The sequence below is a fragment of the Rattus norvegicus genome, chromosome 14, assembly GCF_036323735.1.
Source record: "Rattus norvegicus strain BN/NHsdMcwi chromosome 14, GRCr8, whole genome shotgun sequence".
NCBI classification, from domain to species: domain Eukaryota; kingdom Metazoa; phylum Chordata; class Mammalia; order Rodentia; family Muridae; genus Rattus; species Rattus norvegicus.
Genome location: NC_086032.1, coordinates 62,047,969 through 62,064,016, shown reverse-complemented (window position 1 = coordinate 62,064,016; position 16,048 = coordinate 62,047,969). Strand labels below are relative to the sequence as shown.

The 16,048-nt window shown below is 47.8% G+C and overlaps 1 protein-coding gene across 2 annotated transcripts in view; it reads right to left on the bottom strand.

The window, feature by feature from the left end:
- The window catches only part of Sel1l3 (SEL1L family member 3), a 107,193-nt gene that overhangs the window by 31,526 nt on the left and 59,619 nt on the right, over positions 1 to 16,048 (bottom strand). For both annotated transcript variants that reach the window (NM_001427327.1, XM_006251033.5), the window contains exons 12-15: positions 8,571 to 8,690; positions 7,233 to 7,373; positions 2,831 to 2,893; positions 16 to 192 (exon numbers count right to left, since the gene is read on the bottom strand). In NM_001427327.1, coding sequence (NP_001414256.1) covers positions 16 to 192; positions 2,831 to 2,893; positions 7,233 to 7,373; positions 8,571 to 8,690 — 501 coding nt within the window. The remainder of the gene's footprint in view (positions 1 to 15; positions 193 to 2,830; positions 2,894 to 7,232; positions 7,374 to 8,570; positions 8,691 to 16,048) is intronic.

Genomic DNA, 16,048 nt, shown 5'->3' with positions numbered 1-16,048 from the left:
CTCAGTTTCACTCACCAGATTCCTCCCAGGAAGTCCTGGGAAAATGCCGTCCAAATATAGGACCCCAAGATTGTAAGATGCATCTGGGTTTCCCATTTCTTCAGCTTTTAACCAGTACTTTGCTGCTTTGGCATAATTTTTCCTGAATTTGTGGTAATACCATCCCAGGCCATTGACAGCCTGATGCAATCCCTAAATTTTAGAACAAGAGGGAAATTATTATTATCATCATCATCATCACCATCATCATCATCATTGTAACGGAATCTAAAGGCATCTGGAGGCGTTGCTGTGGCAGCATTCTTCCCAAATCTTCCCCTTTCTCTTTTTCGAGGGGCAGATGGCATTAAAGAAAGCTAGCTGCTAGACAGCATGAGCCCGCCTAAGAGACTTCCCAGGCGGATTCTGCCCGGCTGCTGCTGGGTTTTCTGCCTTCCAGCTCAGTAGTGATGCTGGTCCCCAAATCATCACTCCACGCCTATGGGCTCTTATGTAATAGACCTGCAGATGCCTCTCCTCACCCAGCCGGACCCAGCGTGCCCTTCACATTTATGAGAAATGGGTTGTGGCAGGATATTTGAGTTTGACTCCTGAGCTGGCTTGGGATGGTTTCTAGGTGACCCGCCTGCCCATCTGTTGATTTTTCTGCCCTAAACACCAGCGAGTCTCCAAGGGCAGCAGCTGTGACTATCCACTTGCATCGCAGAGCAGCCTTGGTGCTCTGAGATCAGTTGGCATCCCCAGCTCTGATGGGACTCAGGGTCTGACAGGGACTGGAGCAGCAGGGGTGGGGGGGATGAGGAGGACGGTTTCAAAACTGAGCTGGTAATGTCGGCTCTAAGGAAGGAGCGGTTTATGTCAGTCTGTGTTAGCATCCTTCTTACTGAGTTTAGATGCTTAAATTGTGAGCGCTTGGGTATCTTACAGGACAAGAATGATCCTGAGAGAAACTCCTGCTCTGCCATAAGATGTCTGGGTACAAACTGAGCTCTCATTTCTCACTTCTTGCCTGACCAAAAGAATGGGGAGTGGGACCAACAGTGCCCTGTGTCTGTGGACTTGTGAGGACAGAGTTTCATTGTGAAAGCATATAGTTCAGCCTCCCCTCTCATCAGGGAAGGACTGGCATCTTGGTTTTTATGCCCAGCACAGGGTAGACACTTAAGTGCCATGAATAGTATGAACAGAAGCTACATTTTGAATGCAGGAGCAAAACACAACCCTACACCCTTAAGGTGGAGGGTCATACCTGCAGGTCACCGAGATACCCAGACTCAGGGCATCAACTGAGCATAGTCAGCACTGTGATACCCACAGGCGAATTCTTTTAAGCCTGGACAATGTAAACTCCCTGTAAGTGCTTCACACTCTGTCTAAAGAAGCAATAGACTAAGGCAGTGTATAAAATGGTAATAAATATTTTGGGGGACATGTGTATACTAAGGAGGCATCCAAATGGCTTCTCGTGGCTTACTTGGAGAGTACTCAACTTTGTACTCAACCCTTGTTCTGAGCATCTCTGTAGCTGGATCACCAGATCTGCCCCCTGTGTGCCTGCGAGTTCCAAAACTGTTGTAGGCAACCTTCCCTTCTAGTCTCTGTGAAATGCTGGGCTCTTAGTGAATCCTTGCTGAATGAAAGAGAGAGAGCCACACATCACTTAAGGACACGGACTCTTTGTGGTCTGCTTTGTAATCTGAAGTAAGGCAGGCTAAAGGGGGATTCACCACTGTGTGGAGGACTAAAGAGATACATCTGCCCCAACAAGCCTCACAGGACTTCACCTGAGGATGCCCTGGACACAGTAAATGCAGTGACCATCATTGAGCTGCTATGTCTATTTCTGTGCATCCCTTGGCTTAGGTCAGTAGCAGGTACGCACGTAACACACAGGATCGTGTGCACTGCTAGCACCTAGATAGAAAAGCCTTCTGAGTCTCTCTCTCCCTCTCTCCCTCTCTCTCTCTCTCTCTCTCTCTCTCTCTCTTTCTTTTTTTACAGAGCTGGGGACCGAACCCAGGGCCTTGCGCTTGCTAGGCAAGTGCTCTACCACTGAGCTAAATCCCCAACCCCGCCTTCTGAATCTCTTACTTCCTGCTTCAGCTTCCTAGTCTAAGGGGCAGGATGCCCCGAGCTCTCCCCAAGAAACGAACTTAGTGTCGTTAGTTTCAGAAGCCTTGGGAAGAAAGGACGAGCCAGGGACCGAAAAGTATCAGAGTGGCTTCCATGAATCTACTCATCTGCATATTTGTACACAGGTGCATGTGTGTGAGGACAAGCGTGTGTGCATGCGTGTGCATGTGCGCACCTGTATGTGTCTTTATTCAAGGGCTATTTCAGCCTTCAGGGCTCCATTGGAACCGCTGGCTGAAATATAAACAGCGAGAGAGGCACAATAACTCATGAAGCTCTGATGTTGGTAAACAGCCCATGGAAGAAGCACAAGAAGTGGATGGGAAGTGGCCAGAAGAGGGTTAACTTTCCAGGAAATTAGGCTTGGGTTTTCCTGATTCAATGGCCTTTCTCCTCATTCAATGCCAAGGAGTCGCACTGCTGGTTACTTGCGATTATAATTTTAGCCTTCAAACAAAGTCAGCCGGGGTTCTATTGGTGGCAAGGCACATTCAGGCTTTGAATGGTGCTGTCCTCATTGTAGCAAGAGTAAGTGTGTGTTATAACTTAGAAATGACTAGTCGCTGGGCTGGGGGACCCCTCCCCATCTCGCTTCCACCTCAGCTCTGTGGAAGAAAACTGGCCATTTGCTTGCACAGCTTTCTGAGAGCGTGGGTGTGTGAGAAGCTGTTTCCTCCTGACAATATGCATGGGTTACCTTGGAAGCAGCTTTCTTCATGAGCTCTAAGGCAAGCCGTCTGTTCTTTTTAACTCCTTGACCCTAAACATTGATAAACAGCAATGATTATGAGAAAAATAAACCCCGAATCCTCACAAGCATCACACAGAAACTCCAGCATTCAATATAAAATGCTTACATATAAACCCTGAACCTTTAAAAAAAAACCAAAACAAAACAAAACAAAAACTCCACAGTCTTAAGTGGTTCTAGGCTCCACAGTATTTCAAGATACCATTGTTATCATCATCATCACCAACACCATCATCATCATCTCCATCATCACCATCTCCATCACCACCATCATCATCTCCATCTCCATCATCATCATCATCATCATCATCATCATCATCATCATCTCCATCATCTTGCTCATGTATATGGAACAGCAATGAGCCCCAATTTTCTGCTTCATCAGCCATCAATCACCTCCATTGATTGTGGCAAGAACTGTGTCCCGACCACTCACATATGCTGGGGGAGAAGCTGTGAAGCAGGTTGGATGAATTTGGCCAACCCTGGGTGCTTTCCTCTGGGGTTATCTAATCTGACACCCAGATAAAACATGTTATCGGTTTATCAATCAATGGTTCTTGGCTCAGGTTCCCCAGTGGTGACACTGGGGCTTCTGACTCAGTTTGAGAGTGTGCTGAAAAGGAGCTAGGATCCTGAGAAATCAGTTGCCTGCGTCTGAGGCAGAAGCTGACAAATTTCCTTCTAGCAAATGTGAGATTTCCAGAAAAGATGGCTCATCCTCTATGTATAGAAACAGGCTTTGGAGTTCTTGTTGCAAAAAGCACCTAGCTTGGGCATCTAGAGGACTGTGTGAGGGAAATGGTGGGTTGGTGTGTGGAGAAGAAAAGGGTCCCTGAGGGGAGACAACTGAAAATCTCTGTTGCTCCAGATTTATCCATAATCATGGACCCCTTCCACTCTCCCAATGCCCCAGTGGATCCTCCTCAACTTAGATAAGACTAATGGGGTTGCATGATGTGACCGTGCAGAGGACTTTCTTTGCAGGAATAGGGATATCACTCTGTTTAGTTGGCTCGATAAGAACTGGAGGTGGTGAGCAACATACAGTGTGATCATGGGCCAGCACCCACATCACCACACCCAACCCCACAGGGGAGCCACTGACATTCCCATACACCTCAGACTCCCAGAACTGTATGGTATGGCAATATGGGAGGCAGGATTCGAACCCACGCAAGCAGACTGAGCCTCTGACCACCATACTATACTTTCTTTTTTTGGGGGGGGTTCTTTTTTTCGGAGCTGGGGACTGAACCCAGGGCCTTGCGCTTCCTAGGCAAGTGCTCTACCACTGAGCTAAATCCCCAACCCCCATACTATACTTTCTAGTATGCAGTTTGGTTCTACTCTGAGAAAGTAAAATTACTCCTAACTTCCTGCATGGTAATGGGAAAGACACCGTGTGTGCTTAGCCCTACAGTTTACAGGATCTCCGATAAAAGTGGAAATCCAAGTAAAGGTTGAATTCTATCCAAGTGTCTACTGGACTCTAACTTACTCATTTAATGAAACCAAAGCAAAAGTAAGGATGAGAATGTTTTCAACGAGTATGCCTGCGCTGGCTAGTTTATGCCAACTTGACACGAGCTAAAGTCACCTAAGAGGAGGGAACCTAATGCCTCTGGCCTGGTGGTGCTGCCAACACCTTTAATCCCAGCACTCGGGAGGCCGAAGGTGGATCTCTGAGTTTGAGGTCAGTCTTTTCTACAGAGCAAGTTCTGGGACAGTCAGGACTACACAAGGAAACCCTGTCTCGATTCACTCCCCCCAAAACAAAAAACAAACAAACACACAAACGTGCCTCCATAAGATCCGGCTTTTTCTTAATTAGTGATCAACAGGGAAGGGCCCAGCCTATTGTGGGCGGTGCCCTCCTTGGGCTGGTGGTCCTGAGTTCTTTAAGAAAGCTGGCTGAGCAAGCCATGAGGAACAAGTCAGTGAGGTCACTCCTCCATGGCTTTTGTATCCGCTCCTGCCTGCAGGCTCCTGACCCGGCTGAGTTCCTGTCCTGGCTTTCTCTGATGATGAACAGCAGTGTGGAAGTGTAAGTCAAACAAACCTTTCCTCCCCACCTTGCTTTTAGTCATGGTGCTATAGAAGCTTTAACTAAGACAATGCCATTACACCATTTAATTAGTGAGGAAGAGGAAGGACAACACAGAAGGGCACTTGGAAGAATTAGATTGGGAACATGATAACTTTGGACCCCAAGAAGAATAAGAAACTGCAGACTAATGGAACCCAGGCTCATCTATCCCAGTTATTTTGAAGGAAGTAACCAGGCCCAGAGTAGTTGACTTATACAAAGTCTCACAGAACTGCAGCACATCCCTGAATCCAGATATTCCCGTTTCTAGGGTAGAAATGTTTCCGGTATCCTTGCTAGCTAATCCAGTATTCTAGTCAGCTTAATCACACAACTTCTTGCACAAAGACTGCAGCACCATATGCTAGTCTGAGCAGCACCGAAAGTTCTTAAGGGAGACCAATGGCATACACCAGCAGAGTGGGTGCTTGGTGAGCAGCCTTTGAATACAGTGACAGAAGACAAATAGGGAGTCAAAGTCAAGGCTCCACTGTCAGGGGATGCCAAATGAGATGCATGTGGCCGCCATAACCCTCGTTCAGGCACCATCATTGCACGTGGTACCTTGGGTGACCTGCCCAGCCAATGCACATCGTCACCTTTTCGCCCAGAATGCCCATTTCCTTGGAAGGCCCTTCTGTGTGCACTACATTAAAAAGAGCTCCCTGCTCCAGGCACCAGTCTTCCCTGAGAGGAAGGCTTCCTGCTTACGACCCAGAGAGAGCTTAGCTAGAATTCAACAGCACTGGGAAAACAGACAGCATTGCTGTCTGGGAAAGGAGAGGCGAGGAAGCATCCAGTCGCAGACGCACACACACAGAATGTATCCCATTCTACACTGCCAGATCCTGGTGGGCAGAAACGATGCCTGAACCACACCTCCTTCTCCAGTGTCCAGCCCCAACTCCGGTGGACAGGTGTCTCTGCCCTATCCCACTCCTGCCCTGTCTTCTCCTCCAGTGTATGAGGCCTCTGAGGCCAGGGATGTGACTCACGCTTCCATATGTCCCTCCACTGAGCACCGAGCACACAGGTTGGCATGTGGCCAGCACAGAATGGATCTGTATTAGATAAACACACTGGCATATGGAGAAGATTCAAATAATTTCTGTTGATTTGGCGCCTGGAAAGAGAAGGTCTAGGCCTCAATTTGGAAACCATAACAACCGATAGGCTTTCAGGCTCCACTTAGGACGTAGAGGATAGAGCTGTAGCAACATCGTGGTTGTCAGTGAGTGAGTGACCACAGCTGTGGATCTGGAGGCAGGCCCGGCCAGGCGCACAGGCGGCACGTGGTTATTTGATGACATTCATTTGGGGCATGGGCGTAAGTAAGGTCCAAGGATTTCCTTACCAAAGCCAAAGCATCTCCATTTTCCAAGCTTGGGTCTGCAGCCATACCATCCTGAGTGCACCTGTTCAAGCCTGACCTCAGAAGCTAAGCAGGGTCAGGTCTGCTTCACACTCAGATGGGAGACTTTTCTGGGATTGCTGATTTTATACACGTGCATTTGGACCTGCAGACCACAGGCTTTAAAGCCAGCCTGCCTGAGTCCCTGTTCCAGGTTCGAAATGGACCAGCTGGGTGCTTCTGATGCTTTATATCCGTATAAGACACTAACATGACCTATAGCATCTCCCAGGCCATGAGAATTCACTGTTGTGGTTTGTGTTACACAGGGTCCTCCATTCATCAGTGGGAACAATGACTTTCTTGTGGAAGACATACTCATGTTACAGTTCTTAAAGCCAGCTGGTAATACTGTTTCATTTAGTCTGAGCATCACCCCAGAATATATAAGCTTTTCAGAGGTGTCCACATGGTCACAGAGGTCAGATTCTAATACCTGTCCTCTGTCTCCTGAGCTCTTCCCTGACCTTCCTCCTTAGCCTGGAACCAGCTTCATTTATTCCCCATCACGGGGACTGTTGAGATCTGGCCTAAACACGCTCTGTTGAACCAGTGACAAACGGGCAGCACCGTGGGGCTGGCGGGCCAAGTACCAAACCATGATATATGGGTGTCACCTTCAGAATGTCACAGAAGTATAGAGAAGCCGGGTGTCAAGCGTAAGATTGTCAATTAAAGATGTGCCCAAGGAAGAGCTTCCGACTCTTCATTTTCAGGGGCGCCCCTCTCCATCACTGGTGTCAGCCACTTGTTCTCAGACTCTCTGTTTGCCTGCACGCCCACAGGAAATGTCTCAGGATGTCTATTATGAGAATCGAAAAATTTAGTTCAAATTAAGCAATTCTTACCTTGAATAACACAATGGCATAGTCGTATATCAGCGCCGGATCCTCAGTCTCCAGGGCCCCCTTAGCGTACCACTCGATAGCAGCCTCAGGGTTCTTGGCCACCCCTTGCTGTCCCCAGAAGAGCATCTGAGCCAATCGTTGCTTAAAGACAAAAGCAACTTAGAACAGTGAGTTTCCTGGGTAATGTTTTGCACGACACTTGAGGGAAGGGGAGAAGAAGCCTAGTGTAAAATGTTCTGGGCTGAATGACCGGCCACAAATAGGACATCTGTATCAACCTCCGAAGGCTCAGGGAATGTTTTAGAAGTGGGGGGGGGGGGCAGCGTTCTAGGCACGGCATGGCTGTTACACTCGTGTGTGTGTGTGTGTGTGTGTGTGTGTGTGTGTGTGTGTGTGCGTGTGTATGGAGAGACTTCCAGGAGTTGGTTCTTACTACCAGTTGAGTCTCAGAGATCAAATTCAGATAACCTAGGCATCAAGCTTGGTGACAAGTAACCTTATCCACTGAGCCATATCACCAGGCCACTGTACACTTTTAAAAAGTTTACTTACTATTTTTATGGGTATGTGTGTGTACCCAAGAAAGTTTGGGTGCACCACATGCATGCAGGAGTCCCTGGTGACCAGAGGAGGGCACAAGGTCCTCCGGAGTTGAGTTACAGGCAGTTGTGAGTCGCCACGTGGGTGCTGGGAACTGAGCCTGGGCTCTTTGCAGGAGCAGTAAATGCTCTGGAGGACTGAGCTGTGCTCCAGTCCTCCCACTGCACCTTCACTCTTGAAGCCACAGCAGGTGTGATTACCTGCACGTGACATCTATTAAGAGATCTACCATGGAAGGGGGCAGAGAGATCTACCATAGAAGGGGGCAGGGAGAGCTACCATAGAAGGGGGCAGGGAGAGCTACCATGGAAGGGGGCGGGGCTAACAGCTGATGAGCGCTAGGGAGACACTGTCTCCAGTGTGCGCATGCTCCTGTAAACAACTCTAATGGAACTCAGTGGGGTTTGTTCCTTTCCCCTCCTCCCCCCTCTCTTTTCCCTCTCCATCCCCTCTCTCACTGAAGTAGTTGGGAAGAGGAGAGGAAATAGTGGGAGGGGTAAATGAAATTGAAATACATTATGCACGTGTGTGAAAATATAATGAACCCATATCACATAACAATTAATATATGCTAATAATAACATTTAACATGTCTTAGGCTGAGAATAAAGAACTAAGTACATGGAGAAGCCTCATCCATCTGGCTGTAAGGAGGCAAAGCTCCATGCTTGCAAACGGAAGATACAGCAGTACTGCTGTAAGCCACTGACAGACGCTCCAACATGGGCTTATGCACACCTGTGCTGCCGCGTTGCCGCGGGTGGCTTCGTGCTTCAGCCACATAAAGACATCTCCGTCTTCTTTGGTTTGGACCTTGAGTATTTCATCATCTTTGAGTCTAATAGTTTCAACATACGCCTAAAAAGAAAGAGAAGCAAAAGGGGAGGAGGGAAAGAGAGGCGGTAAACACCCAAATGCCAGGAGCATCCATGGACATAACATCTTCAGGCCAGCAATTGTTCAAGCAAAACCCATATGAATAACTTAGATCTTAGGCGTGACTACACCGTCACAGGAATGAATTTATTTTTAAACGAATGTACCACACCTTGCATGTCTGCATTGACGTCTGCTCCGATCAAAGTATTTGTTTGGGGAAGTCAGGATTTTTTTTCCACTCCCACTTCATTATTCAAGCTTGTTCAAAAGTCTGCCTGGTGTCATGATTCTCGGAGCCAGCTCTCATTCCCAACAGCACCAAAAAGGGTAAATTGATATTTTCTAACTATGGCCTGAATCTTTACTGAAGCATCATTATCTGACATAATAAACGTTTATTTCACAGGCTCAGCCTCAGTTCTGTTATATCCCCCCCCCCAATTTAGGAATGTACCTTGAAAAAAAATCAAACATGCTAAATTCTTAAGAATTTGAGATGGGGATGTTCTGTATGCTCTCAATGACGAACCTAGAGGGAGAGTTCACAGGGAATTGGAATTTGGGACACAGCCAGCCAGATAGCTGACTTCTTTGAAGAAAATAAGATCTATCCCAGTGTATACATTCTGGCTGTGTGTTAGAAACCAGCTCCCATTGTTCTGTGGACTGCTCGTATGCATGCCACAAGGGGACCCTGGAGCAAGCGACCCCAGCTCTGCCACAATACAGTCAGGTGTGAGCTGTCCAGAGAGAAGCTCTATTTAGCAAAGGAGGAACCAAGTGTGGTTTCCCTTCTGACTGCCTTTGTTCATTGAGAAAATTATTCAGTTGCAGGTTCTGGTCTGGTCTGTAGCTCCATCTCTTAGAAGGTCTCTCAGCTGCCTCCTGTCTGGGACTGTGTGGGTCCCAGGGTCCCTTTTGGGGTCATTAAAGGACTGGGACCGAGGAGTAAGGTTCAGGACCCAGTGCAATTTATCCTGCCAAGTGCAACCCAGAAACAATAAAGATGGCCTCCTCCCTTTACTGAAGTCAAGTATGGCGGCAGAGTGTTTAACACACCTTCACTTAATCCCCACACCCAAGTGTGACTCACCCCTCCTCTCCACACACGCCCAGCTTACAGACAAAGTAATAAATGGAGGCTCCTGAAGTGAAAACATGAGCTCAGCTCACATCGTTCTGCCCCGACAGCCAGGCTAGTCAGGACTCCACAGAGATCCTCAATCTCAGCTGGGAGAGAGCAAGTCTGACCAAGTGATGAGACCTCAGCTGGCACTCCAAGAACACTTTTGTTTTCTGTGGAGTCTGGGTTGGGCAGAAGCTTAACCTGCCTTGGTAAAGAATTCTTTGCTTTGTTTGTTTGTTTTCTATTTCCTTCCTATCCTTAGAAGTGAAAGAAAGTAGACACACAGAAGCAGTTCTCCCTGGGAACTTCGACTCATGGGTCTCTGTGACTGTGGCACTGAGCAGCTGCCCGTGACCCTCATGAGTGGTAAACCAGGCACTATCCCACTCCTTACCCCAGTGGACACCCACACTGGGTAATCTGAGGAGACTATCACGATCCATGCTCCCATTGCACACATGCGGATGACAAAGACCACAGAAGTTAACTAAACTTCCCAGATCATAGCTTTAAGTTTAGGAGTCAAGTCCAGGTTGGCTCACATTCATGTCTGGCCCTTAGTCTCCCTTGTAGGAGCAGTGCACCTGAAAAGGAGTGTATGGGACTGCTTGAATGTTCCCTGCTGTCCCATACACATGGACTCTCTGCGGGCACTGTCAGCTAGGTCTTGGCTAAGTCCCTGTCTCTGCATGCATAGCTGTAAGAAAAGAACAGATTTGCTCCTGACTCTATGGCCCTTACACTGCTGTGTGGCTACCGTTGAGCTTTGAAGCAAGAGAAAGATATCAGGGCCATGTCCTTTCCTGTGTGACACAGGGGACTTCAGTTCTGACTCACCACTAACTAAATGTGAGTTTTGGGCCAGTTACTTTATTTAGATGGTCCTGCTTTTCTGCAACCAGGGAAAGTGGCTTAGTATAGTACCTCCCACCTCCAAAACACTCAAGATGTGACCCATTATTTTGTGCTGTACAAAGGAAGATCTAGGCTGAAATCTAGAATCTGCTACTCATGTGTTGGGCGACTGTAAGTGACTAGCTTCTCTGAGCTACCTCTTCAATAAGATGGAAATAATATACTGACCTTACAGGTTTACAGACCTATATGTAATCTATACATATCTACAGTCTATATATAGTTTATGCATATCTATAATCCCTGCCCTGGTGAGGTAGGAGCCATAGGATCAGAAGTTCAAGGTCATCCTACATAATGAGTTTCACTATGAAAAAGAAAAAAGAAGGAATACAATTTGGAGAGGATGGATAAAGGCCAGAGAAGGTTTTTGTGAGCTCATATCCCATACTGAGCCCCGTTCGGCACCCGGATGGACTACTGCGTGCTCTAACAACTGTGTGAGAGGCAGACAGTCATGGTGCCCATGGAGGAGAGAGAAATGGGGAGCAAGAATGGCCCAGGGCATCACCCCTAGTGTAGACAGACTTGGAGTGAGCCAGTCAAATCTGACCAGCCACACTGTGTGCTGCACCCAGACAGGGAAGGGCTGCCTCTGCAGATTCGGGGAACCCTAAGGTGGCAGCCAGAACCACATCAGGTGCTGCGCCTTCTGTGAAAGAAGGCCTGTAAAACCACCTAGGGTCAGAATGGCCGTAAGAGGGGCAGCTCCATGTTGATCACCCATTCAAATTGCATGCTGTGGCCAGGGGAGGGGTAGGATAGAGAGGAGCTGTGGTTGGAGTGAGGAAGGTATGCAGAGCTAGGGACGCCATACCGGACTGTTCTGAGAAAGGCCAAGGTTTCCGGAATTTTCTTTAACTGCTTTTTTCATAAATCAGTGTCAGCAGAATGAGCAGCCCTAAAGTTCATGCCTTACATCACATGGTTAGAGCCTGGTGCCAAGTCCCAGGAGGACCAGTGTCTGGAAACTGCCAGCCTCAGACCCCTGGACCAAGCATCAGAGGAAGGCGCCACATTGTCCAGGAGAAACTTCACCTCCTTCCCTCTGCCCAGACTGCAGGCTGCCAAGGGTACTGTTCCTGTTAAAGGCTATTGTCACTGGTTTCAGGAAAGGCAGAGAGGGGAGGGCCCAGAAGGGGGATGGAGAGAGAGAGAGAGAGAGAGAGAGAGAGAGAGAGAGAGAGAGAGAGAGAGAGGCAGAAGAGGGAGATGAGAAAATGAATCAGGGATAGGAAGAGCAGGAAGGAAAGAGGGAAGGAAGATGGTGCTGGGAAATGGGGAAGATAGAAAAGAAGACCAGAACAAGAGAGGAAACCGGACTGAAGGGGAGAGACAGACCTCGGGATGGGACAGCTGGCTGAGCAGCAGCTGGACAGCCTCAGCAGCTCCATATTCTCTGGAAATGCAGCTTTCTGAGGACTTGTGGGCTGCTGCCCAGGCAACCCCAGAGAGCCAAGGAGAAGCTGGCAAGAGGCAGGGCCAGGGTCCCAGCCAACGCGCACACCTGCTAACCGTTGCCAGCTCTAGCCAGTTGTACTGCTGGCTCCCTGTGTAAAAGGGGGGGGGGTTCTTAGGTGAAATTTAACATTTTTGTTTTAAAGTGAAGAAGGGAAAAGTATTGACTATACCGGTAGAGAGAAAGGAAGAAAGATTCCATGGATGCTCACAGCTAGAGCCTGCCAAGGTCCTCGCCCTGGCTGTCTGTGGAAGGACTCTAAACCCTAACGACACATTATAAGGGGAACTTTAATATACATGTTCTCTACAGGCATGACTGAGCCATGACAGGGATGTGACCGGGCGCTGTGTGGGAAGCTCCAACAAGGCCATAGAGGATGCTGTGGCTGATCATAAGGTACAGGAGGAAGGTTCCAGAGGAAATTGTAGGGGAGGAGAGAGAAAGCCAGGCAAGAAGAGTGGACAGAGCCAGGACTGTGAACAGTGTACTGTGGCCAAGGCTGGGGAGCCAAGAGTTAGGATGGGTAGAGGGAGAAAGTGCCAGAAAGAAATGACTTGCATGCTTGTCTCATACATTCCATCCCGACTGTACTTTCCCCTCCCCCCCCCCGCCTCCCCCCTACTCTCAGAAAAGGCAGGGCTCCCGGGGACATCAGCCAACCTCAGCATAACAAGCTATAATAAGTCCAGTCACATACCATCACTTCAAGGCTGGACAAGGCAACCCAGTAAGAGGAAAAGGGCCCTGCAAGTAGGTAGGAGTCAGAAACAGTCCCCGCTCCCATTGTTAACTTGCTATAGAGGGAATGAGGATCTAATGTTCTGTCATACAGTAGGGGAACAATGGCTGTCAATATTTAAAAAGAAGTAGTAGAGGGAATTTTAAACATTACCAATGATAGGTCTCTGAGATGACACTATGCCAATTTCCCCCGCTGTCACCATTACATTGTATGTGCTGAAATACTGCACCATACGTAATAAATACATCCAATTATGTGTCTACCTGTATAAAGAACTGACTCACCAAAAATTTGCCTTACACGCTCTGCAGTAGATTGGGTACTATGGGGTCTTAATCCTAACCACACATTATAATGATGAGTTTCTAATGTGCAGAAGCATGCACACCACCACATGCACATATACGCATGCACACACATATGTGTGCATGCACACTCATGCATTCATGCACACATAAATGCACACATACCATATCACATATACATATGTGCATTGTTCACAAATGAACACACACACACACACACACACACCTCAGTATCCCACAGGGATTAGTTCCAGGACCCCTACAAGCAATGAATCCTTGATTCTTGTTTATCTAAAGTGATATGATAATTGTAAACCTAGAGCTTCAAATGTGCCTTAAATGTACTTGACCTCAGTCCCACAGCCCCAACCCTTCCTCCATGTTCCTAATCACTGCTAGATTACTTACAAGGCTTAATATAGTGTAAGCAACATACAGATGGCTATTATGCTGTGTTTCTTAGGGAGCAGTGAAAAGAGAAGAAATCAACACATCCTGAGGGCAGACACCTTGTTCATTTGGAATGTTTCCAGTCTCCGCGAGGTTGCATCTGAGAGGGTGGCTTCTCAGGAAGAAAATAAACAGCAGTACACACACGTATATTACTTTTTTGTCTATGTGTGATCATAATCAGGGATACTGGGGGGTCGGGACATCAACATTTGAATTAGGAGGAACACAATCCTGCCCCTAAGATGTGTCACAGCAGCTCAGGGGATAGATGAGGAAGGGCATGAGGCAGTGGTGGGAGCAAAGAGAGAAACTGGTGTGGTTGTTAGAGGGGCTGAGGGGTCGAGGCCATCCCATTTCTTAGTGTGACCTTTGGTGTCCTCTGGGGAGGTATGAGCAGTAAAGGAAGAGAACGAGGATGGCAAGCTTCCTTTGTGACGTAATGAAGAGTAAGAAGGTTGTGAGGTAGAGAGAAAGATGAGTACTGTGAATATGCAGACAGCTGTGGCCATAGGACTCCAGCCTCCCAGAAGCCTCAGAGAGAGAAAGTGTGGGGGGAAATGGGAAGGGAGGGGGAGAGGGAGGGAAGAAGAGAGAGGGGAAGGGAGGTGTGAGGGAGGGAAGGGGAGGAGGGACGAAACAGAGGGGGAGGTGGGGGAGGGGAAGAGGGGGAGGAAAGAGGGGGAAGGGAGGGGGAGATGGGAGGGAAGAGAGGGAGATGGAGGAGGGAGAGGCAAGGAGGGAGGGAGGGAGGGAGGGAGAGAGAAAGAGAGAGAGAGAGAGAGAGAGAGAGAGAGAGAGAGAGAGAGAGATCTAAGATAAGAACTGGGCTGAAGAAAAAGAACTCATTTGGAATTTAAGCCACAGAAAAAAGAAGCCCTTCCAGTTTTACCTGAAGCAAAGTCTCGATCAGTCACAAGTAGGGAGCAAAGTGAGAATCCTGATGAAGATGAAGCGATGTGGACCACAGAGGCGGAGATGCAACGAGCATGGAGAGGCTTTATTGACAGACCCTTCGTTTGTTAATCAGGGGTCTGGCTTTCGAGAGCTCCTCGTTTGCTACATCACGCTGGTGAATTAATAGATACCTCAACAAAAGGACATTTAAATGAACGTGTGACACCTGCCTCAATCTTCAAGAAGCCATTAATTATGAATTCTTAAGAAAATGAGCGATGACACAGCTCTAAGTGTATAATTCCTACCCACAGTGCCTAATCACACGGCCTTTCAGCTGCGAGACACATCTTTTCTGTTCATCTCCTCCGGTTCTGACCAATTAAACATTTTCGTTCATAATCATAACATTTCACATGCCAAATCTTCAAAAGAAAAGGAGCTTGTCAGCAAAGCACCGCTTCCTGCTGCTAATTGATACCGAACCCGAACTCTTAAACGTGGGATCTATACATGCAGGATGTGGTGAACACGCTTGGGCTTTGTAGAAAGGTAAAGGCAGCCTCTTGCCTTACAACCTGATTTTGTAAAAATGTGTTTTTGCAGGGCAATAGTTTTTGACAAAAAGATATTGGTTAATTGCTGTGAGGCGGAGGTCAAAGTTTGCAAATTATTTGTGTACACACAAAGAATAGTCAGCTTAAGTGTGTGCAGGATTGTTTGAAAAAAAAAACTGATATCATCTAAAGGAGTTAGAAAATCTCTCTAGAGACAGACTCCTTTTTATGACTTCCGTCCTTTTTCCTTCTCCTCTTCCTCCTCTTCCTCTTTCTTCTCTGCACTTCCTCCTCCTCCTTCCTCCCTGCTCCTTGCAACAGAGTCTCACAAATCCCAAGCTGGTATTAATTTGCTTGTATCCAAGAATGACTTTGAACTCCTGATCCTCCTGTCTCCTCTGGTTCTGATTACACCTGGTTTCATGCGGTGCTGCGGATTGAACCGTGTCCATGCTAGGAAAGCGGCCTACTGGCTGAGATACATCCTTAGGCCCACGCTGTGACGTTTAACATTCACTGAAGGGCTCATCTCTCCGAGTGACTTATTTCACAACAGTAGAGCGGCCACTGGTGATGGACTTTTTTTTTTTTCTTTCAGAAACCATCCATTTCCAAGTATCAAACAGCATTTTTCTGCATTGTGGGCTTCTGACTCAATCCCAGGGCAGTTTTGGTTTCCAGTTAATCACTAAGCTTGAGATTCAACAACTGTGACTTGGCCAGCTCTGTCCCTCAAGCAGGCCTGCCCAGCAGGCAGGGAAAGGTGAAGTTCATGGCATAGATCACAGACAAAACCTGCCACAGAGCTTTATACCGTCTGTGGCCACGAAGACTCAGATGCCCCACTTGTTTCCATGTTTCTCTGGCGGAGATCAGCAGGTGC